The sequence below is a fragment of the Scyliorhinus torazame genome, chromosome 9, assembly GCF_047496885.1.
Source record: "Scyliorhinus torazame isolate Kashiwa2021f chromosome 9, sScyTor2.1, whole genome shotgun sequence".
NCBI lineage: Eukaryota > Metazoa > Chordata > Chondrichthyes > Carcharhiniformes > Scyliorhinidae > Scyliorhinus > Scyliorhinus torazame.
In genome coordinates, this window is record NC_092715.1 from 92,793,214 (window position 1) to 92,817,080 (window position 23,867).

The following is a 23,867-nucleotide window of genomic DNA, read 5'->3' on the forward strand; positions in this document are numbered from 1 at the left end:
GCGCGGCAGATCAGGGAGCTCTAGTTTATACGTGTGGCTCCGCGGTCTGAGTCCGCCATGGCGCTCGGCGCGGCCGCTGGAGGCCTTGTGCATACGTGGACTCAAAACCGGAAGTGCAGGGGCCCGTATCTGCAGCTAAAGCTGCGTGGATTATTCTGGACCCCTGCTAGCCTCCTGCAGGTCATTGAGTCAGCTCATCTTTTTTGCAGGAATCTCCAGAGTAAAACTCCAGCGTTTTTACACCGGCATGGTAGAATCCAGCCCACTGTTTTTTTTTTTTTAAACTGGGAAATGAACAATTTGCCCTCCCAACTGTAGCCCCAAGAGTCTTCTTAATAAAATCCATAATTCCTTTTTACAGAGATGAAACGGAGTACTATATAGATAGGACATCACACTAAGAAAGGTTCCCCTTAATACAAAACGCCAAGTTCTTTATCTCTATACCATGAGGTAAAAGTCCATTTGACATTATTCACCTTTTATGAGCTTCTATTTCCTTCATGGATGCTTTTGACTTTAATCAACCAGACTTAACATCATATTTCCTTGTCACATTCCATGTCATTACCCCCTCCCTTGAACTATTTCCAACCATCAAACCAACTTTCAGGGACTTGATTGTTCAAATTTGCCGGTTATCAATTGTTTATATTTAGAGCTATAATGGCTATCCAGTCCAAATGTTCTCATTTCTTATCAGACTACTGGCTTGGTTGTTGCGGTGGGCCTCAAGGTCTGGCATGCCAGTGTCAGGAGATTTAGTTCCAGGTTTTCATTTATGAGAAAACATAGGTCTTCCTTAGCTCTGAAGAAACAGGGGCAGCACGGTGGTGCAGTGCACTGCTGCCTCACGGCACTGAGGACCCAGGTTCGAATCTCGGCCCTGGGTCACTGTCCGTGTGGAGTTTGCACATTCTCCCCATGTCTGCATGGGTTTCACCCCCATAACCCAAAGATGTGCTGGTTTGATGGTGGATTGGCTATGCTAAATTGCCCATTAATTGGGGAAAAAATAATTGGGTACACTAAATTTAAAAAAAAAAAAGCTCTGAAGAAACAGCTATGAAGTGTTCAGCAGTTTTTATTTTACGTTGAAAAATCTGGCTTTGCAAAACATGCCGGTACATAGGGCACGATTCTCCCAAAAGGGCCCTCAGTTAGCGCATTTAACCGTGCGTTTATGGTGCTTGTAGTGCTTTTCCGTCGCAGCATGGCTGGTGGATCATGCCCATAGAGTTAGATTAAGTTACAACAAACCGTACAGTGGTAATCTGCATTCTTACACAGTGAAATGATTAAAATGAGGAATCTTGTTAGACAAAAATCAGAACAGCAAAGGGAGGGACAAAGCCGTATAGGGATTGGAAAATGAAGATGAGAATGTTAAAATCAAGGTGTTGTTTAACCGGGAGTCAATATAAGTATCAGGTATGAGACAGAGATTGCAAATAGTCTGGTTCAGCCTCAGCCAGGTACAGATACGGATTTGAAGGCTAGAGAATGGAGTTTGTGGAAGGAATCAATGGCTTCCCAATATTTAACTGGAGGAAATTTCTGCTCATCCAGGACCAGGTTTTAGTTTATGAGAAAACATTAAGGGCATTTGGATTGTTCTTTTTTGGAAAATAAAATTTTAGATGGCCCAACTGAAGTTTTTCCAGATTATACAAAGGGAATTAACAAAAGGATCTGGGCGAACTGTTCTCTATTGTAAAGAACAGATTATAAAATTAAAAATGAGTTTACATGTATTTCAGGCAGTATCTCTTCTCCCAGTTAGTATAGCTGTGGAAGATACCTAGCTGTGGATACTGAAAACGTCAACAATCAGTTCAAGACACAGTAGGGAAAATTTACCTCTGCACTGCAAGACGTGAACTTCACCAGTGAAAATGCTTGTCTGCCTGATAAGAGAATCCATTTTATTTTTATTCAATTGGCATTGGTGGAATACAAGTCAGAAGAGTTTAGAATGATGAGCAAACAGTTGCCTCTACCATGCGATCACAGGTGTGGTGGAATCAAAATATATCCTAAATGGGCGGCACAGTGGTTAGCACTGTTACCTCATGAAGCTGAGGACCCAGGTTCGAAGTTTGCACATTCTCCGTGTCGGTGTGGATCTCACCTCCAATACCCAAAGATGTGCAGGGTAGGTGGATTGGCCATTCTAAATTGCCCCTTAATTGAAAAAAAATTGGGTACTCTAAATTTATAAAATATATATATATCCTAAAACCGTGGGTTCCAGGAGAGGGAAGTAATTGAAAGGACACAGCAAATGGGGCTGACCTTTGGAAAAAGGACAGGCTTGATGGATGGACAGGCTCGCTGGACTTACAAGCTCTATCTTGTTCACAAAATGTTATATACTTTACTTAGCTGTATTGACTTCACAACCCCAAACAAATGCAAATATTTGAATATTTACAGTAGGATTTGGAAGCTTTGGAGGCTTGCACATCTCTTTAGAAGCATTTGTATTAATTTGGTTAGCTGCTAAATATGTGCCAGGGCAAATTGGAGCTAATTAGTTAGAAAAACAGCACACAGCAGCTGTCCCCAAACAAGTCTTCTCATAACATTGCTCAATTATATCATAAAATGCAAGTTGCATTCTGGGAAACACACAGAAGTACACAGTAATTAGATTACTTAAGTACAGCAGATTTTTCATGTCAGAACCTTCCGTGCAAAATACAAGTATCATAAAAAAAGTAAGATATAGAATATAACAGATCAGAAAAGCTGTGGAACTACAGTAATTCTTTATATATAGGGCAATAACTGAAATCTATATAGTGACTTTCGCATAATATAATGTCCCAAGGTGCATTATAAAACATAATATGACACTTGAGTCTCATAAAGGAGATATTGGGCTGGGTTTTTGTTCCCAAGGCAGGTAGTTTGAGGCGGAAAGTTTCTTGGCTCGGATGACACAATGTTCATTCTGGGGTTGGAGAAAGAGACATTAGTCGATTTGGTTCTGTTACCCCTGGACACAGCTTGGAGGCAGGCACAGGTGCTGCTGAGTGCAGAGGCAGGCTGATAAAAGGTCTGCTTCAGTTCTGTCAATTTGTACCATTTGTTTTATTAAATATTAGGCCCTCCAACCCTCTCCCACTCTCCATCCCTATACAAGCCAACTCATGCCAACCTATAGTTCCACACCCATGCTCACGGCGCCTTAAAGTCCCGTGCCAATCTAGTGCCAAGTCATGACCCCTTTTATTCCCATGGCTCATTACAGGCACTTGGTAACTTTGTGTCAACTTATGCCAATCCATCCCCTGAGCAGCATCCTTTGTCTCTACACCCACCTTAATGCCAAATGATCCAGCCAGTATCCATTGGCGGACCTCAAGAGTCATGCCGAGATAAAATAATTTTTGAAGTATATAACAATGTTAAAAAAGACCCATTTATGAAAGTCCATTCAATATATTTAAATATCTTTAAGTATTTAATTCCTGATTATGACAAACATTTGAATTTATAACCCCACATTGAAGACAGCTAATTCTTCAATATCCTCTTTGAGCTGTCAACTTACAACCCATTATCCGATAACGATAATAGGTTATAGAAAGCAAACAAACATTAATAATGCTGTTATAATAATTGATTATGGAAAGCAGCCAAGCATTAATGTTATAATAACACGCAAGCTTATGTCAACAAATAGCTATTATTAATATCTGCGAGATCTGGGGCTGGATTCTCCGCCAGTGGGATGCTCTGTGTTGCCGGCAGCCCGGGGGTTTCCCAACGGCGTGGGGAAACCCTATTGACCAGCCGGCGGAACGAAGCATCCCGCCGGCGTGCTGAAACAGAAATGTGGCACGGCGGGGAAGAGAATCCAGCCCCAGATTTTTTATTCAACTTTCACAGACCTCCCATAAGTCCTGAAAGATGTGCTGTTAGGTCATTTGGACATTCTGAATTCTCCCTCCATATACCCGAACACGCGCCGGAATGTGGCAACTAGGGGCTTTTCACAGTAACTTCATTGCATTGTTATTGTATGCCTATGCCTACTTGTGACAATAAAGATTACTACATGTAGGCAGCTTTTTAATTTCTACAGGGTGGACCATTTAAATAACTTGACAGTTCCAAAGCCCTTATCCACCATTCAAAATCGTGATCTCTCGAATGTCCATAATGTGGGATAAGTCCTTGTTCCAGTGAAAATTGGATCAATTTGGACTCATCTGTATTTCATTTTCCCACATGCGGGAGCCATGACCCACCATCATTGCCCTCCCAGCAACAATAACAAGTTTGGAATTTTGAAAAAGCTAATTGAAGGGATGTGGCCATTGCTGGCTAGGCCAGCACTTATTACCCATAGATCATAGAATTTACAGTGCAGGAGGCCATTCGGCCCATTGAGTATCAAATTGTTCTTGGGAAGGCGGTGGTGAGCGGCCTCTTGAACTGCTGCAGTTCATGTGGTGTAGGAACACCCATAGTGCAGTTAGGGTGTAAAAGTAAAGGAACAATAATATATTTCCAAGTAAGGATGGTGAGTGGCTTGGCTTGGAGGTGAATTTCCAGGTGATGGGTGTTCCCATGCACCTGATGTTCTTAACCTTCCAGATGGTAGTGGTCAAGGGTTTGGAAGGTGATGTCTAAGGAGCCCTTAGTAAGTTTGTGCAGTGCATCTTGTAGGTGGTGCACACTGCTGCTACTGTGCGTCGGTGGTGGAGGGAGTTAATGTTGTGGATGGGGTGCAAGTCAATTGGGCTGCTTTGACCTAGGTGCTGTCAAGTTTCTGAGTGTTATGGAGCTGCACTCAACCAGGCAAGTTGAGAGTAATGTATTACACCCCAAAACTTGTGTAAATTGTGGACAGGTTTGGGGAGTCAGGAGGTGAGTTACTCGCCACAGGATTCCTAGCCTCTGACCTGCATTTTTGGTCAATGGTAACCACCAGGCTGTTGATAGTGGTTGATTCAATAATGGTAATCGCCTTGAATGTCAAGGGATATCCCGATCCTTGTCCCACCCAGTGAGTCCTCAACTCTGAAAATGTGGTCTATTAAGTCAGATGACCAAAAACTTGGGAAAAATGGTAGTATTTAAGGAGTGTTTTAAAGGAAAGGGACATAGCGAAGAATGGGCAGGGTATTCCAGATATTAGACTCTAGGCAACTGAAGGCGGAGCCACCAATGGTGCAGCAACTACAAATGGAGGTGATACATGCCAGAATTAGAGGAGCGCTGATAGCCCAAATTTTTGTGCGGGGCAGGAGGAGTTGCAAGGATAAGGAAGGGAGAAGCATTGGATACATTAAAATCAATATATTGCTTGAGCAGAAACCAGTGTTGGTCAATGAACACAGTGATGCTAGGTTAATGACATTTGCTGCGAGTTAAGAAACAGCTACCAGAGGGTGGTTGTGCAGGTGCAAATAGACAGTCTGAGTGATAATGTAGATGTGTGTTTGGAAGCTCATTTGAACAGCAAATGTGAACAGACTGGTTTAACCTCAAACCACTGGAAAATATATGAAGATGTTGTGGAAAATAGACTGGAAAATATATGAAGATGTCATGGAAAATAGAATCAGTGAATAAAATACTGAGCAGTCCCATAAAATAGACAAAAACCAGACAGCTTTGTTTGACAAAGTATGACAGGAATCCCACTTCTGTGCCTTAATGGGGTTTTGTGCTGCACTTCTGGTGAAATAGGGCTGGCAGAGTGGAAATTATTTCAACGAATCCCCCGTCATAGAGTTTTGACTTCCAGGAATAAAGATTTGTAAAGAAAATAATAATTCAGTTATTTAACAAAAGTGTTTAAAGAACATATTGTTCCATGGAACTTAAATCTTGGTTCTTTTGGGGGAAAAAACTAAATTTGCTGTCTTGTTTCTGCTGAAAATCAGAGATGTTCATTCGTCACATTTGAAACAGCAATGAGCACAGAAGAAGCAGATAATCCAGGATCTCGCATCATCAAAGTAATGCCTTCATCATTGCTGCGCCTGATTTTCAGGAAGATAAAAACATGGAAAATTTAATTCACAAGCATAGTGACCCTGAGGTATTATAATGCCAAAACATGTCTGTGTGTGTCATGGTGTCAACTAAAGATATTACAACAATACAGATGTGTGCAAATGTGTAAGGCATCAATTAACTGTTGAAATGAAAACTTCTATGGGGGCGGGGGGGGGGGGGGGGGGGGGAACTTCTATGGGGGGGGGGGGGGGGGGAAGACTGAAAATATATTCGAGAGAACAGAACCAACACATTACAGAACAATACAAAATTGTTCATGCAACAGCTGAGTTGGTGTTCCAGCAAATACGTTGTATTGTTTCAATGACCGCGACTAATTAACAATTACCATATCCTTGGGCACATAGCAAGAAAATAATACAACAGTTATAATGTCCCACTATAAATTAAATAAAGCTTTGGAATGGAGCTGAATTATGTCAGATGCCACAAGAGCAAGCCAATGTAGACATCATAACCCTCATCTCCCCAACCAGAGAACAAATGTAAACCTCAATCCATCGAACCTCTTAAGGTTTTTTATCCGATGTCTGGAAGCCCAGGTTCTGGTTGGTAAATAACAAGTCAGATTTCCCTGAAAAGGCAAGGATTACAGTGTGAGTATCCATTCAGTTTTCTTATTTGAGCTAGCTTAAAACAGTAAACCTCTGATTATTAAATCAGTCATATGAGAGCAGTCAGATGATGTCTGCTTGTAACCAGGAGATCTGCAGCAATACAATGGACACCAAATCTCATTAACAGTAACATCATTAAATCCCTAATGTTCTTCAAGTAAGCACCATCCTTCCTCGGTGGAGTCTGAAGCCAAAAATATCCTGTAAATCTGATTAAATGGCATTATCAGTGATAAAGGATCAGGGCCAAATAGATTTCTTAATAGCTCTCAAGGTGTGATGATTCACTGACGGTTGTTTTCTTTCTTTGAAAATCAGGACCCCTGGATTCTATTGCTCAAACCTTGTGTCAAGTATATATTATTTGTAAGCAAGTCTAAGCAGTGAATATTGGCAGATTTTCAGTGTTGGAGGTGCCTTTAAGTCACTGGATTGCAATTTGCAAATCCTGGGCAATGATTTTATCTTCCGAGGGGTGTAATGTGCAATTAAAAGCTTACCGAGGGTATGATGCATGAAATTACTGTAATCGAATTTGGTTGCATTGTGCACCAAAGTGTTATATTACGCTTTGTTGTAATATGTCATTATTCTTTGCCTTGTGATGCAGAATGGTTGGATGAGTTGATGATAAAGAAACCACCAATCTTTAGGTTAAAGCAAAACTGATTTATTGAATAACGATTAAATTAAAGAGTTTGAATACTCTACAGAGCTGTAACTACTAATAAAGTAAGACTGAGTCTGTTAAACAGTAACCTATAATCTAGATTAACTAATGATGTCCTTGTGCTACTGGTCTCTAATCTAAACTATTCCTTGAGCTGCGATCAATACTTCTCCTCTGCTGATACTTACTAAGATTACCCAAGATTCCCTGAATCTGATATTTATACTGGGAACTGGTGGTGTCCTCTCGTGTTCGAATTACACAGATGTAATAATCAACCTTTCACTGGTGTACCTATTCTGTCCTAACTCGCATCAGTCAAAATTTATATCTCTCTATTCGGATCGAAGAACGAAAGAAGGGGGGCAGTCATCAGTTGAGACGTTAATTCGAGCCATTCCTTTTGATGATTGTCGGTCCAATCAAACGTGGTGGACTTCTTTATGAGATTTCTGAGAGCAGTAGTTCTGGTTGATAGGTTGGGAATGAATTGACCTCGAAAATTCACAAACCTAAGAAACGCAAAATGGCCTTCTTGTGCTCTGGAACTTTCATTCATTGAATGACAGCAATCTTGACATTGTCAGGTCGCACACCATGGGCGGGATTCTCTGAAAATTGAGCTATGTCCGCACGCCGGCGGGAAAACCAGCAACAACCACTCCGGTGTAAACAGCCCCCGAAAGTGAGGAATTTTCCAATTTCTCGGGAGCTAGGTTGACGCCGGAGTGGTTCCCACAGCTCCAGCCAGCGCCGAAGGGCCGGCGCGAGTTCGCGCATGCGCGGAATGGCCGGCGTGATCTTGCGCATGCGTGGACCGGCCGCCATATTTCTGCGCATGCGTGGGGATTCCTTTCTCCGCACTGGACCCCAAGAAGACCCCCCACAGAACCAGCCCGCCCACAGATCGGTAGGTCCTGATCGCGGGCCAGGCCACCGTGGGCCCCCCTCCCCCCGGGGTTGGATCCCCACCGCCGCCACCCCCAGGACAGCCCCCACACACTTACCTGCCAGGTCCTGCCGGCAGGACTGGGCAAAACCTTACGGCTACCTGGCCCATCGGGGACCGGAGAATCGCCGGGGGGGGGGGGGGGGGGGGGGGGGGGCGCTCTCTTGGGAATGGGATAGTGCTCCCTCTTAATATTCTTGTTAAGATCTTTGTGGTCTATGCCTATCCTCAGATCACCAGAACGTTTCTTCGCACAAACCATGGAGCTGACCCAGTCAGTCGGTTCAGCGATTCATGATATAATGCCTTGATGTTGTAATCTTGCCAGTTCAAGTTTCAATCTCTCCCAAAGTGGTGCAGGAACTCTTCTCGGCGGGTGTACCACAGGTTTGGTATCCGGTCGTCACTGAATTTTGTAACAGTACGGGAGAGTACCCATGCCTTTGAAGACGTCTGGAAAACAATCCAGAATTCCTTAAATATGGTCTTGAATCATTGGTCGAGATGAATTAGCACTATAAATCCTCTGAATTAGATGTAAATGAGTGCAGGCTTGCGCACCTAAGCTTGAAGACTTGTTTGAATCAACGATCTCAAATCTTAGAGAAATCGCTATATCATGATTGGAAACTAACAAGTAGTAAGATCCCATTGATGTGATGATCTTGCCATTGTAGTCGCGTAGTTGACAAGCTGATTGATTTTTGGAGTTTGCTTTAGCTTTGTGAAGTCAAGCTTGGCAAGCAAATTGGCAGAAGCGCCTGTATCCAGCTTAAAATTGATTGGATAATCATTGACTTACAATACAATGTTCCAATCTGTATCAGAATTGATGGAGTGGACTGTCTTGAGAGGTGATGATACTTCTGTGGTTCTATCGTACTTCTCTATGATGCCGTCTTCCAAAGGATAAGCATCTGTATCATTGGAAAAAGTTTGTTCAAAACCTTCTTCCTTTGATTCTACACTTAATCTGTCTTGACTTTGCAGATTTAAATGAGTGTGTTGATCTGCACTGAGCAGCAAAGTGTTTTTGCTTGCCATATTGTGAGCATAGCTTTCCTCTCGCAAGTCATTTTTTTTGATAGTGGGTGGTTCCACACCTTCCGTCATAACATATACATCATCGCGCACGACACTTCTTCGCACATGCGTAGATTGGCCTTTGTCCGTCTCGCATCTTTTAACGAAGTGCGCATGTGTAGGGTTAGAATGTGCGCGCGTGCAAGATGACTGCCGTCCGAAACACACATCTTCTTCATCCGCGACACTGCCTTAACACATTCTACCTCGTGGTTGTTTTCCGCGCCTTTTTCACGGAGAAAAAAGTCATGGTACTGACTTTTCGATAACTGATAAATGACACATTTCAATCGCATTTTCAAATGTGTGATCTTTTTGCCTCAGCAAGCATTCTCTGAGCTTTTCATCAATTGTACCAACGATTATTTGGTCTCTGAGAAGTTACAAGATTGAGCTAGCAGTCGAAGATCAGTAACAAAGCAATCAATTGATTGACCTTTGGTTTGCATGCTCTTGTGGAAAATAAAATGCCCAAAAGTTTCATTTGTTTGAATTTTGCAATGATGATCAAACTTAGCCATTGCTACTTCAAATTTAGATTAATCTTGATCCGCTGTATATTGGAAAGAGTTCTAGATTTCAATGGCATGTGGACCAGCCATAGTTTGTAGAAGAGCTATTCTACATGCATCTGTAGTATTATTTAAATCGGAAGCCTCTAAATAAATTTGAAACTGCTGCTTGAACACCTGTCAGTTAATATCAAGTAAGCATACAAAGTGGCAAAGATTAGTGGGAGACTAGAGGACTGGTAAATCTTTAGGGGGTAACAGAAAGCTACTAAAAAAGCTATAAAGAAGAGTAAGCTAGATTAGGAGAGTAAACTTGCTCAGAATATAAAAACAGACCATAAAAGTTTCTACAAATATATAAAACAAAAAAGAGTGGCTAAGGTAAATGTTGGTCCTTTAGAGGATGAGAAGGGAGATTTAATAATGGGAGATGAGGAAATGGCTGAGGAGCTGAACAGGTTTTTTGGGTCGGTCTTCACAGTGTAAGACACAAATATCATGCCAGTGACTGATGGAAATGAGGCTATGACAGGTGAGGACCTTGAGATGATTGTTATCACTGAGGAAGTAGTGATGGGCAAGCTAATGGGGCTAAAGGTAGACAAGTCTCCTGGCTGTTGCTAGCTTTTGGTTGGCTCTTAATTTGGCTCTGTTTAATCAAGAGTCGCCAGGTATCTTTCGACACCGCCACAAGGTTCAGAACCGAATACTGATCAATGACTCGATACACCAGTTAGTAAGTTCAAAATCAATGCTCATTTATTTACACACAGTCAAATCTACTCATGCATAAACTCTACAAACTAAACTACCACTATTACTAAAGCCTATACTTAGCATCAGGTGCCCACTCAGAGGAACATTGTATTGTGTTCAGTTTTGGTCTCCTTACCTGAGAAAGGACGTACTGGCGCTGGAGGGTGTGCAGAGGAGATTCACTAGGTTAATCCCAGAGCTGAAGGGGTTGGATTACGAGGAGAGGTGGAGTAGACTGGGACTGTACTCGTTGGAATTTAGAAGGATGAGGGGGGATCTTATAGAAACATATATAATTATGAAGGGAATAGATAGGATAGATGCATGCAGGTTGTTTCCACTGGCGGGTGAAAGTAGAACTAGGGGGCATAGCCTCAAAATAAGGGGAAGTAGATTTAGGACTGAGCTTAGGAGGAACTTCTTCACCCAAAGGGTTGTGAATCTATGGAATCCCTGCCCAGTGAAGCAGTTGAGGCTCCTTCATTAAATGCTTTTAAGATAAGGATAGGTAGTTTTCTGATGAATAAAGGGATTAAGGGTTATGGTGTTCGGGCCGGAAAGTGGAGCTGAGTCCAAAAAAGATCAGCCATGATCTCATTGAATGGCGGAGCAGGCTCGAGGGGCCAGAAGGCCTACTCCTGGCCCCTAGTTCTTATGTTCTTATGTTCTACCGGTGATCCGGAATTGACGTGGAGCTTGAGTTTTCTCCCCATCAGTCCTGGATTCGTCGAAGTTCTTCAGTCACAGGTTGGTGCTTCGAGATTCGAATAGCTTCTTAGTTTTCTGTACTACATTCTTACTAAACTATACTAGTTAGCTACAGTAGACATTCCTGGTACCATGTTATTACGTGGTACATTAAAATTTAAAGATTTCCACTCCTGGAAGCATGTTATATTATCCTTTGTGGTAATATGCCGTTATTCTTTGCCTTGTGATCTCGAATGGTCAGATGAGTTGATGATAAAGAAACCACCAACCTTTAGATAGAAGCAAAACTGATTTATTGAATAACGATTAAATTAAAGTGGAGTTTGCACACGCTACAGAGCTATAACTACTAATAAAGTAAGATTGAGTCTGTTAAACAGTAATCTAAAATCGAGAATTAACTAATGATGTCCTCGTGCTACTTCTTTCTAATCTAAACTATTCCTTGAACTGTGATCAATACTTCTCCTCTGCTAACACTTACTAAGACTATCCAAGATTCCCTGAGATCTGATATTTATACTGGGAACTGGTGGTGCCCTCTAGTGTTTGAATTACACGGAGATGTAATAATTAACCCTTCACTAGAATACCTATATACTTATCATTACACTAATCTCTTTTAAAATTGGGGAGTGTGATTGTGCTCGTAACTTGAGCATAAATTATTCAACTTTTCCAAGATGACACGAGGATACAATCCATTCTGGAGAAAGATATCCCTGGTTCAGCATAGGCAACAAACAAACATCTTAAGAAGCATGTGCAACCAACTTCAGTAATGTTGAATCTTTCTCTCATAAGGGTGGCTCCGTGTATTTACCGACCCCTCTGCTGGCTCTGCACATTATCATACAAGCAAAATAATAATAATAACAATCACTTATTGTCACAAGTAGGCTTCAGTGCAGTTAGTGTGAAAAGCCCCTAGTCGCCAGATTCCCGGTGCCTGTTCAGGAGGCCGGTACAGGAATTTAACCCGCGCTGCTGGCATTGTTCTGCATTACAAGCCAGCTGTTTAGCCCACTGTTTAGCTAAACCAGCCCCAACAGCAGTCGGCCATTTAGTCCCAAGTCATTCAATATGATCATTTCTGATCACCTCTTCTGATCATCTGATCATACACATACTCTTATACTTCTTGGCAGACCTTGTGCTTACCTTGGGGTCCTTCAGGGAGTGTGTCATTTAAGCTGTTGTAGTTCATGCCATACTGAGTGTTAAAGTTGGTAGCCTCGCTGCTGAAAGAATGCAAGGGAATTGTACCAATAACAATTGGTAAATCAAGAGTTAAATTCAATGAGCTTGAGATCTCTAGGTAGACCTAAGAAACAACAAACAAACCTTCAAGAATTAAAAAGGGTAATTGCGTCAATTATTTTTTCCTTTATTTTTTACTTCGCAGAAAGCAGCAAGCCGAGTCAGAAAGCGTTTTCATATTACATGGCAACGCATCCAAGAGACTCTCTTCATATAACGATGCACAAATGTTGGGCTATGCAACTGTTTACTTCATTACCACAACACTAAATTGAGCCGCTCAAAACAGGCATAAAAATGTTTATCTGATCACCAGTTTACCATATTATTAGCCATCAAGGCATGTTGATTGCATCCTTAAAAATCTGTTCTGAAGAGTCCAGAGACACGTCAAGCTTAGATGGTATGTTGGGTCCTTTCATAGTCATGGAAGCAATGGCATGCGATGCAATAATGCCATTTCGGAGGTGACGGAGGATAGAAAACAGGCATCAAACCGACACCTTTTGGTGCCCAAACCCCAATTTGGGCTTCAGAAGGGATTCTCCGCCCGATTGCGATATCGGCATCAGGCAACGGTGAATCCCCCTCAGGAATTTGCAGTAGAGGCAACTAAGAAGGATCTTGTCTTATGTGGCTACTCATGTGTAAAGGTAATTACATCACGCTATGTCCAAGAAAACCTTATTGAAACAATTCTCAGAAACACCATCCATTACAAGTGATTGGTGTGCCCACTTCATTGGCACACCAATCAATACCTTATAAATTCAGTCCCTCTGCTGCCAGCACACAGTGGCAGCAAAGTGTACCATCTAGAAGATACACTGCAGCAACTTACTAAGTCTCCTTCAATAACTATGTCAATCAATCAGCGCACGGGCAGCACGATGGCACAATGTTTAGCACTACTGCCTCACAGCACCAACTCCGAATGTGGAGTTTGCACTTTCTCCTTGTGTCTGCGTGGGATTCTTCCTGGTGCTCCGGTTTCCTCCCACAGTCTAAAGATGTGCAGGTCAGGTGGAGTGGGCGGGGTAAAGTGGCCCTTAGTGCCCAAAGATGTGTAGGTTAGGTGGGACTATGGTGCTACAGGGATAGCATGGGGAAGTGGGGTAAGGTTCTCTTTCAGAGGGTCAGTGCAGACTCGATGGGCCAAATGATCTCCTTCTGCACTGTAGGGATTCAGCTTCATTTTAGCCTATATAAAGACCTCCTGCTGGGCTAATCAATTTGCATGTCTTGGAACTCAGCTAAGCATTGGGAATGAGACCATCTGTGAACTGTCTCAACAGAAACAAATGACCAGAAATATTTGGTGGCACTTTTCTGGGTGTCATTATTTCAACCATGGTGATAACCCTTTACTGGTGTACTGCTGCTGAAACAATCACATACTTACAATTGAAACGTCTCCAATATTTTGGTTAGCTTGGAGCCACTGGATCTAATGCTCTAGTTTACTTTGGCAAGCAAACCAAAGTATTTGGGCTTGGGGTGAGGGCAGATGAATGTGGAAGGTGAATAAAGAAACTATAAAGTAAGGGAATATAAGATAAGAGAAACAGTGGGGTAAGGCTTATTTTAAAGGCCTGGCATTGCTATGTGGAGTGTTAGCACTAAAGAATAATTCAGAAACAACCTACCATCAGTGAGTATTCCATCTGGATGATGCTGCAATTCATCAGCGTGGGAGGCACAGGTGGAATTTTCAGTTCCATTCCGTTCCAACTATCTGTTCTGCCGGCTAATACCGGCTCTCCTTTCAATTTGGTTACAAGTTCGGTTGACCTTTTTTTCTTCCCTCCGGCATGGAACGTCTGTGTTTTATAAATGGATGCAGCTGGCACTACTTTGCGAGAAGAATGATTCTCAATTTCAGCAAATATTCGAATCGATTCACCTGTAGACAATGCAGATTATTTTGTATATTCCATCCAGACTCTTCAGCAGTCTCATTGAAATTTAATTATGTTAGCAAGTAAACGTTTGGGCAATTAAAAGGAGGACCATCATGATGGCGGCGGCGGGGGGGGGGGAGGTGGAGAGAGAAACAAATTCCGCAAGCCATTAAGAAAGGCCTAACGGTACCTCAGTTAGTTAATAATTTTGCCATGACTGACAGGAATCATGAAACGACAGATGAAGAGAAGGTATTGAAAATCCTATGGTGCCTTTGAGCAAACATATATCTTTACAATAGATGCACAGTTCTGCAGTTGATTTGTTAGCTCCACACACCAATCCATGAAAGGGGTAGAGGGAGAGGTTAAGCCAACTCCCTCAGTTTCCGGTTGACTGAGAGAAGAAAATAGAAACTCATGGTCCAGGTTAATTTTAAACAAGGGCTACCACATGAAGCAATGAGGAGTTAGACTTCCTTTAAGAAGAAAACTGGCTGAGGATTCGATAGGCACCCTGGTTTAAAAAGGACGGTTGAATGGTATACCAGCATGGTATAAATTTTTATTATTTTCTTGGTTTACATGGAGAGGCTGAAGTTAAATGTCTGAAGATGTTAGTAAAATTGGATTATAAATATAGTGGGCAATTTAAGGGTTAAAAGCCGGAGATTAGAAATGGGCTTGTTTTAAAAAGAATTCTGTTCTGCAGTGATCATAGTTTTGAAAAGGATTTGGTTTTGTTGCTGGGGAATAGCAGGTGAAATTGACAAACGAATGGGGCAGCACAGTAGCACAAGTGGATAGCACTGTGGCTTCACAGCGCCAGGGTCCCAGGTTCGATTCCCCGCTGGGTCACTGTCTGTGTGGAGTCTGCACGTTTTCCCCTTGTCTGCGTGGGTTTCCTCTGGGTGCTCCGGTTTCCTCCCACAGTCCAAAGGCGTGCAGGTTAGGTGGATTGACCATGCTAAATTGCCCTTAGTGTCCAAAAAGGTTAGGACATTTGGTTACGGGGATAGGATGGAAGTGAGGGCTTAAGTGGGTCGATGCAGACTCAATGGGCCGAATGGCCTCCTTCTGCACTGTACGTTCTATGTTGTTCTATGAATGTGCTTTGCAGTCTGGGCTAATAAGTCTGTGGCTTGACTAGGTGGTCCCTGGGGAATTTGTGCTTCTGCAACCTGCAGAGAAGGCTTTGTTTTTTTAGCTTGGGGGAGAGCCAAGAAATGCAGAGAAACATTGAGAACTAGTGGAAAGAGGCAGTTTGGAGAAAGCAGTGGAGACAAGGTTTTGGAGAAAAGGCTTTCGGAAGTGAAATCTGCTCTGGCAACCCTTGTGTTTTTTAGACCACAGATGAAGATAATTTTATTTTCCAGTAAGGGGGGTGCGGGGAAGAGAAATAATATTTTAAAAGCAGCGGGGAATCGAACCTGAAGACAAGGAAGAGGCAACAGAGTGGAAGCAGCTATTTGAACATATTCAGCCAGAGTCTGAAGAGATTCTAACAAGAGCCAGAATTGGTTATTTAGAGGACAACACGGTGGTGCAGTGGTTAGCACAGCTGACGCGGAGGTCCCAGGTTCAATCCTGGCTCTGGGTCATTCTCCCCGTGTTTGCGTGGGTTTCACCCCGACAACTCAAAGATGTGCAGGGTAGGTGGATTGGCCACATTAAATTGCCCCTTAATTGGAACAAATGAATTGGGTATTCTAAATTTAAAATTTTTTTTTTATTTATTTTTATTTTTTAAAGAATTGGTTCTTTATCACAGGTTTTACTCTATGCCCTGCTAATTTTAAGTTGGTTTAAGAGTTGTATGTTTCTTTTCTTGGTTGTTTAATGGAAACTTGTTTCAGCTATTCGTTTCAGGTGTGGAGTCCAATACTTTAATATAAAGTATTTATAATAAAGATTTTGCTTTAGAAACAACAAAGCCCCATTTCCTTCATGCAATAATCCTTTCCGCTCAGTCTTAAAAGAAACTAAAAATTGGGGTTTTGGTCCAGTATCCTAGCCACTATTGGGGTCTGTTCTGGGATCATTTGCTTTGAAGTAAGGTTTGCGCCATTACTCTTTTAGCTATGATCCTATCCAGCTGCCGGTATGAGAAGTATGCAATTAGACTGACTAATACCCCTACGGGTGTGAGATTCCCTGGAAGCTGCCATCTATATTCCTGTGGTTATATGGTCATGGGGAAAACAATGAATTATGCACAAATCATTGCACTCCAAATAAGACTTGAGGTTTGGGGAAATAAATGGACACAAACCTGTCACTGGCTATCAATTCTGTCACTGGCTGAATTGCTGGTGGGTGAGACTAAGAGAGAGACCATGGAATCACAGTCTGGGCACATCTACCCAAATGGGAACAATCTCATAGCGAACCTGTTTAGCTGGGTGTTTCCCGGCATTCGGAGCGCTGAGAAACATCACGCTAATGAACTCCCACTTGGGTTAATACAGGACCTCAACGGGGTACGCCCCAACGAGGCCACACTTAGTCCCACTTTCTGCACTGAGCAGCTCCGCTCTCAACCCCCCAACACGACCCCTGCACACACCCCCCCCCCCCCCACCCCCCCCCAAGCTCCAACTCCCTTATAAGGGCCCCCCCACACGCACATGGTATCCCGGGGCCAGTCTGTAGTACAGGAAAAATGCCAGGTTGGCTCCTTGGCAGTGCTTTCATGGACTACAATGTATGCAAGCCATTTAAACATTTTTTTTACATAGTCCTTGGCTGATGAGAGTCAAACATATATATCAACAGGCACTAAAAACACAACTATTTCTAATAGTTATGGTGCACACTCACAAATGCATTGTGAATTACATTACACAAGGATGTCATAGAATATACAGTGCAGCAGGAGGCCATTCGGCCCATCGAGTCTGCACCGGCTCGTGGAAAGAGTACCCGACTTAAGCCCACACCTCCACCCTATCGCTGTAACCTAGTAACCCCAACTAACCCAAGGGCAATTTAGCATGGCCAATCCACCTAACCTGCATATCTTTGGACTGTGGGAGGAACCGGATGTTTATGAACCCAATTGGGACACATCGCCTTTGTGAAGAAACTGTTGGCTAGGATTCTGGACTTGGATACACATCAGTTGATCATAGTGGAACCTTCAACACGGTGCTTGATTCTGTGGTGGACCGGTCATGTCCCAAGTCCCTGAAGGTGTCTGGGGTGGCGATAGAACTATTGGGGTTCATGGGGTAGATGGTGGGTGTGGATCCATGGCGGTTTGTGCACTGAACAGTAAAAGAGTTTTTTGCACACATACATCGGGTGTACTCCTGTACTGAGATTTATTATAGAGAAGACATTGCTGGCGGGGGCGGCATATTTGGCAAACGTCGCATCAGACCATGCACCATGTATTCTGGATCTTTGCATGGAGAAGGGGGCATCTCAAAGAGCACAATGGAGGTTAGATGTAGGCTTGTTGGCGGATGAGGGGGATTGTGCAAAGATTGAGATCAACAAAAATGAGACCACTTCACCTTCCATACTTTGGAAGGTGTTGAAGGCTGTAATCAGAGGAGAGCTGATCTCAATTTAAGGATCCTAAAAGCAAAATAGAAAGGATGGAAAGGCGGAGGCTGGTGGAATCAATCTTAGCAGTTGATAGGAGGTACTAGGTGTCTCCTGAAGGACATTTATTAAAGGAGAGAATGAAACTCCAGATGGAGTTCGATCTGATATCGATGGGGAAAGCGATGTGAAGCAATTACAATGCAAATTATAATGTAACATTGATTATTATACAGGAGGTACACATAATTGTATCTTTTTTCCATGAATCACTCAGCCACAGGTTGGGAACCATTGTTCTATGGAGACAATCATCTCAGCAGGAACGATATCCTGTGAGCAATGTCCCAGACTGATTTCAAGGGCTTCACCTGCCAGGACAATAGAAAGACTGGGCTAAAACCCAGCTGCAGGGGTGGTCACAAGTGTGGCTGTTTTTAACGAGCTCCAGCTTCACTCATCTTTTAACTCATCTTTTCATCCTTGTGCACATTTTTTTGGGTCTTTTCTTGGTTTACATATGTCCCGAGAATTGTTGGCCGGAGTTTCTGCATGATGGCAGTGTTGGAATGTTTAAATCCTTGCTTGTTCGTGGTGGCTGTATGGCTGGCCTTCCCTCTCAGGGTGCCTGCCTGCAGATGTTTTGATGGTTGTTCTTCCTCAGGGCTGGGATTCCCCATTGGCAAGCTTCAATTTGTATGTCCTTTCTTGTTGGGTGGGGTGGGAAGGAGTGCCTTGTCATGATTAGGACACCTTGGTGGGGTGCAAGGTTTGAGTTTGCATGGACATTTCTGGGGTGAGGTTCTCCAGAGTTTCCTTCTGTTGCAGTGCTGGGCTAGGCGAGGCCCGGCGCTGTGGTCGGTAGGTATCCTAACGTTCCAAAGGAATGGGGGTGCTCTCCCTCAAAGCACCCATAGGGGGAGCCTGGTTATGGCTGGGTCTGGTACCTGGGCGAGCAATCACTTTGGGACGGACCAGGCGTTGTCCCGATGAGTTATCCTATTTTATCTTCTCCACCAAGATAGGAGGGAGGTCCCCATGTGGTTCAGTTAGCAGGCTCTCAGCCATTTTGGAATGCTTTGGGCGATAGCCCGGATATCAGAGTGATTAGTTCTGATAGTTCTTGCTCTTTCTCATCATCCTTTTTCTTCCTTCTGAGTGACCAGCTGCAAGTTCACGTATTTAGGAATCTCATCTGGACTTTTGTTTTATCAAATTGTGGTTTGGGCCGTGATAGTTCCCAAGGCAAATAATAAATTCAGGGATTGTGTCCGGGTTCACAAATTTACCAGTCGTAACAATATTAATTAAAACCACTGTAACAATTACACCAAACCGCCTCTGTGGTATATATTATGAACCCCATTGTCCCACCGATGTGCAAGTGGAAAAGACTTCACCAGAATCTATGTTCTATCGATTTGATCACATTAGTGTTCAATTTAATGCAATAGCAGCTTAACATAAAGTTGCTCAAATCAGTAAAGTCCTTAGCGTGATTTGGAGCTAAAGTGTAAATTGATCAATGTAAATGGGACATTAAAAAATGTGGGTACCTTATTCCAGAGCAGAAGAGGCAGGTCCCTCAGGCCACATGTTGGGTCTCGCATATTGGAATATTCTAGCTCTTAATCTGCATCAACAACCAGAAAATCCCAATTGTCACAGATTGAGGTCTACTTTGAAATGTTCAGCTTGTCCCCAATGCTGTGGACCTATCAGCACCAGTCAGTGCGAATATGTTGTTAGACCACAGTGCCATCTTTTCTCATCATCTCTGCTTTGGAATGCCCAGGAACCGTACCGTTTGGTTAATGAAACAGTGGCCAGGAACACTCTTCCCAAAACTTTTAAACAACCTTCTGGAGACAAAGACAAATCCACCACACTGCCACACATGGAAATGAACACTTCAGACATCAGGTGATAATGCTTCACAAAGAAACTGGGTCTCCATTCCTTTTTCTTGAGTGCTGTGACGAGGGAACTAATTGGCTCTGACAGACGTAGAGCTACAACGCCAATTTATTGATTCTCCAAACATCACAATGAAGTGCAAAATGGTTATAAACTTCATAAAGCAGCAGCACGGTGGTGCAGTGGTTAGCACTGCTGCCTCACAGTGCTGAGGTCCCAGGTTCGATCCCGGCTCTGGGTCACTGTCCGTGTGGAGTTTGCACATTCTCCCAGTGTTTGTGACGGTTTAACCACCACAACCCAAAGATGTGCAGGGTAGGTGGATCGGCCATGCTCACTTGCCCCTTAATTGGAACAAATTTATTGGGTACTCTAAATTATTATTTTTTAAAAATAAATAAGCATCCTAAAAATGCATAAACATTTGAACACATTTACAAGTTCATAGAATCATTGAATCATCGAATCAACAGTGCAGAAGGAGGCCATTCGGCCCATCGAGTCTGCACCGGCTCTTGGAAAGAGCACCCTACCCAAGGTCCACACCCTATCCCCATAACCCAGTAACCCCACCCAACACTAAGGGCAATTTTGGACACTATGGGCAATTTAGCATGGCCAATCCACCTAACCCGCACATCTTTGGACTGTGGGAGGAAACCGGAGCACCCGGAGGAAACCCACGCACACACGGGGAGAATGTGCAGACTCCGCACAGACAGTGACCCAAGCCAGAATCGAACCTGGGACCCTGGAGCTGTGAAGCATTTGTGCTATCCACAATGCTATCGTGCTGCCCAATGAAGTGTAAAATGGTTATAAACTTCATAAAGCAGCAGCACGGTGGTGCAGTGGTTAGCACTGCTGCCTCACAGTGCTGAGGTCCCAGGTTCCCAAGTTGGAGAAGATTCTGGAGTAAGAGACTACAGGTCAAAGTTAAGTCTGCTTCAGGCAGATGATTTTGAGTTATTGCTGAAAGGGACATGTTGCTGAAGCTTTTCATCTTGTAGTCATTGGGAAAGCTGCAAGAACGTCAAATTTCAAAGGGAGTAACAATTGATACTCCATAAGAAAAGGATGTTGATTCATTGGCAAGTCAACTCTGATTGCTTGAAGCCTTGGATATGCATCATGGAACTATGGACTCCTCATGTTTTGTTTAATTCAATAAATGGCACAATGTCTTGTCATGTTCCTTTTGCCAGTAGGGGACAGGTCCTCGAGTATGACTATATCTAGCTTCTGGAAAGCACAAGTGAGCTACATTGTGAGCTCGACAGATCACCTTAAATTATTTGTTTCCGTAATTCTTAAGAACACTTGGGATTGTTCAGTAGGTGCTATCCGGTCAAGGAATCATATCAAAGATTAGGCATTGTGTCCTGAGTTTTGCAAGCACAGGCAGAGTTGAGCAATTTTTTGAATTATTAAATGTGTGGGGGATAATAGTTCTCTGGTGCATTCGCCATGAAAATGCATCGACCAGAATTGGCTTGCCAACCAATTGGAACCCTTTTCTCTTGCAGTATAAACGGAGCTCCTTTTGAAATGTGGCATTCTTACATCTTCTTTGATGAGTGCAAAACAAAAACTTCACCAAAATAAGAGTTCCCTACTCCAAGCGACTATTTTGAAAAGCATAATACAAGAAAGGTGTCTCAATCACAGGTAGATATATGGCAAGTATAGATGGTTTAGCTACTACAGGAAAGCATATCAGAAATTGTGTGGACTGGTAAATGATTATCAGGAAGTCCCTGTGTGCAACGCTTTTAATATTAAGTTACTCTACACACTCGCAGTATCACAATTCCCAGATTTGTACCTGATGTGAAGCCCTGCCGTTCAATTTTGGCACTTAGGGTTATTGGTCCTGAGGCACAGCAGCAGCAACACACAGTTTTCTCATCTGTAGCTACCCGTGGTGACTGGAAAAATCAATAGAAAGCACAGTAAATACTTCTCCTTCCATCAAAGTCAACTCTTAAATTACCTAAAAAATCTCTGGCGAGATAATTTTTAACTCAGGGTATTAGCGATTTGTCCAGAGAAATTTATTACAGGCATGTTGGCCTTGATATTTATGGCGAGGTAGGGAGGAGGATGGGAAAATAGCTGAGGGACCCAGCAAAGTCAGGAAGAGGGATGTCGTGTTATGTACTCTGGGATAACACAGGCTGCAACTGGATGCAGCTTTAACTAAAAGATACTCCAGACCTTGAAGTTAGTTCAATCTGATTTATTGAACCAGTAGCACAGTTCTCTACGAGTTCGACTCTCTGCTAACCTAAGTGTGGTTACTCTGTCTGACTGAACCAGACTAGCTGTTAGCCACTTGCTGGAGGTGTGATACTGTAAATACACCCTGGCTCACCCTGTAGATGTTTATCAGTGGAAAGAGGCGGAGTGTGAGTGCCTCATGTGTTTTTAGTGAAATACCACCCCCCAGTGTCCTGCCTGCTCATTGGTCATATCCTGTTCTCGGTGTTCATTAGCTGCCTGTCTGTATATCATTATCTGCATGTCTGCGTATCATGACATCTCCCCTTTTTAAAAAATGTTTTGTTGGCATATGGGAACACACTTACACGTGGTGGCCTATATTAACATATTTAAAAGCGGTGGCATATGTGAACGTATTTACATGTGAAGACAGCTGTCTCAAATGTGAGAAAACAGAACATAGCAAACAAAGCAAATGTTCATATGTCCAGTCTCTGGGGCTTGCGTCTGATCCTTGTTGACCACCGGAGAGGTGGTGGTGGGGACGATGGCGCCTTGACAGGCGGGATGGAAGCCTGACTGGTGGCCTCGTAGTTCAAGGTATCAGGAGGTGGCAAAACAACGGATGGAAATGGCGAAGAAAGAGGTTACGGGCAGGCAACTTTGCGCAGTGTCCGTCTGTTTCGTCGCACAACAGAACCATCAGCCAGACGTACAACATACGAGCAGGGTGCAGCCTGTCGAACAACGACAGCTGGAGCAGACCAGCCACCATCCAGTATCTTGATCTTGTCAGTGTCTGCCGGGGATAACATGGGCAAATCGGTGGCATGAGCATCATCGCCCTGCTTTTGCTGGTTTCGGAGCTGCTGCACCTTCAGGCAATCCCTCAGCGGAGCTGGGACCCGGCGTGGTGTGTGGACCACTGGCTTGGCATCAGGTCGTAGCAGAATCTTGTATCGATATGGCAGCGTGCCCATCCCGTTGAACATATCTGGATACTGAGCGAGGATGTCGTCAATGCCGGCCTGAAGATCCACATTGGAGGATGTCATTGTGTAAACCCGCTACACGAGGTTCAGCTGCTTGTAGGCATGCGCACCAAGTAGGGATTCCTTGTCTGGCTTGACAATTTCAAAACGTAACCGTGCATGGGTGCTCCGATTGGAGACGAGTAGATGGCAGGATCCCAGAGCCGTGATGACATTTCCGTTGTAGTCCAGGAGCCTGCAGGAAGGACCTTGGGGGCTTCTTGATGAGTTTGAAATCTGCCTGTGAGAGGAAGTTGGCAGAAGCACATGTGTCCAGCTTAAACTGGATGGAGCAGTGGTTGACTTGCATCACGCCATTCGGCTGCAGAATCCACAGCGAGGATGGATTGAATTTGTGAGGAGTTGGATGTGGCATATTCACATTTGGGAATGATGCCCACACAGTAGGCGGAGTCCAGGCATTCTTCCTCTGGATCCGTTGTGCTGCCAGGATCAGAATCCTGTAATCGTTGTTGCGCACTCTGAACGCGCCGTCGTCGGAATTGGGAGCGCTGGCCCCTGACTGGTGGTGCAGACCGGCACAAGGCTGCAGTGTGTCCAGGCTTCCCGCAGTTTAAACATCGCCTGCCTCTTGCAGGACAGTGTTTCTTTAAGAGGGCGTTGCCGCAGCTCGAGCACCCCATTCCAG

At 43.5% G+C, this 23,867-nt stretch overlaps 1 protein-coding gene across 4 annotated transcripts in view; it reads right to left on the reverse strand.

Moving 5' to 3' along the window:
- Positions 1-1,068: 1,068 nt before the first annotated feature.
- LOC140429376 (arrestin domain-containing protein 3-like) overlaps positions 1,069-23,867 on the reverse strand; it is a 96,629-nt gene continuing 73,830 nt past the window's right edge. For 2 of the 4 annotated variants that reach the window (XM_072516267.1, XM_072516269.1), the window contains exons 4-8: positions 21,790-21,892; positions 14,244-14,500; positions 12,499-12,661; positions 6,546-6,613; positions 1,069-6,002 (exon numbers count right to left, since the gene is read on the reverse strand). In XM_072516267.1, coding sequence (XP_072372368.1) covers positions 6,549-6,613; positions 12,499-12,661; positions 14,244-14,500; positions 21,790-21,892 — 588 coding nt within the window. In that variant the 3' untranslated portion in view covers positions 1,069-6,002; positions 6,546-6,548. The remainder of the gene's footprint in view (positions 6,003-6,545; positions 6,614-12,498; positions 12,662-14,243; positions 14,501-21,789; positions 21,893-23,867) is intronic. The other 2 variants (XM_072516268.1, XM_072516270.1) reach the window with 2 other exon arrangements.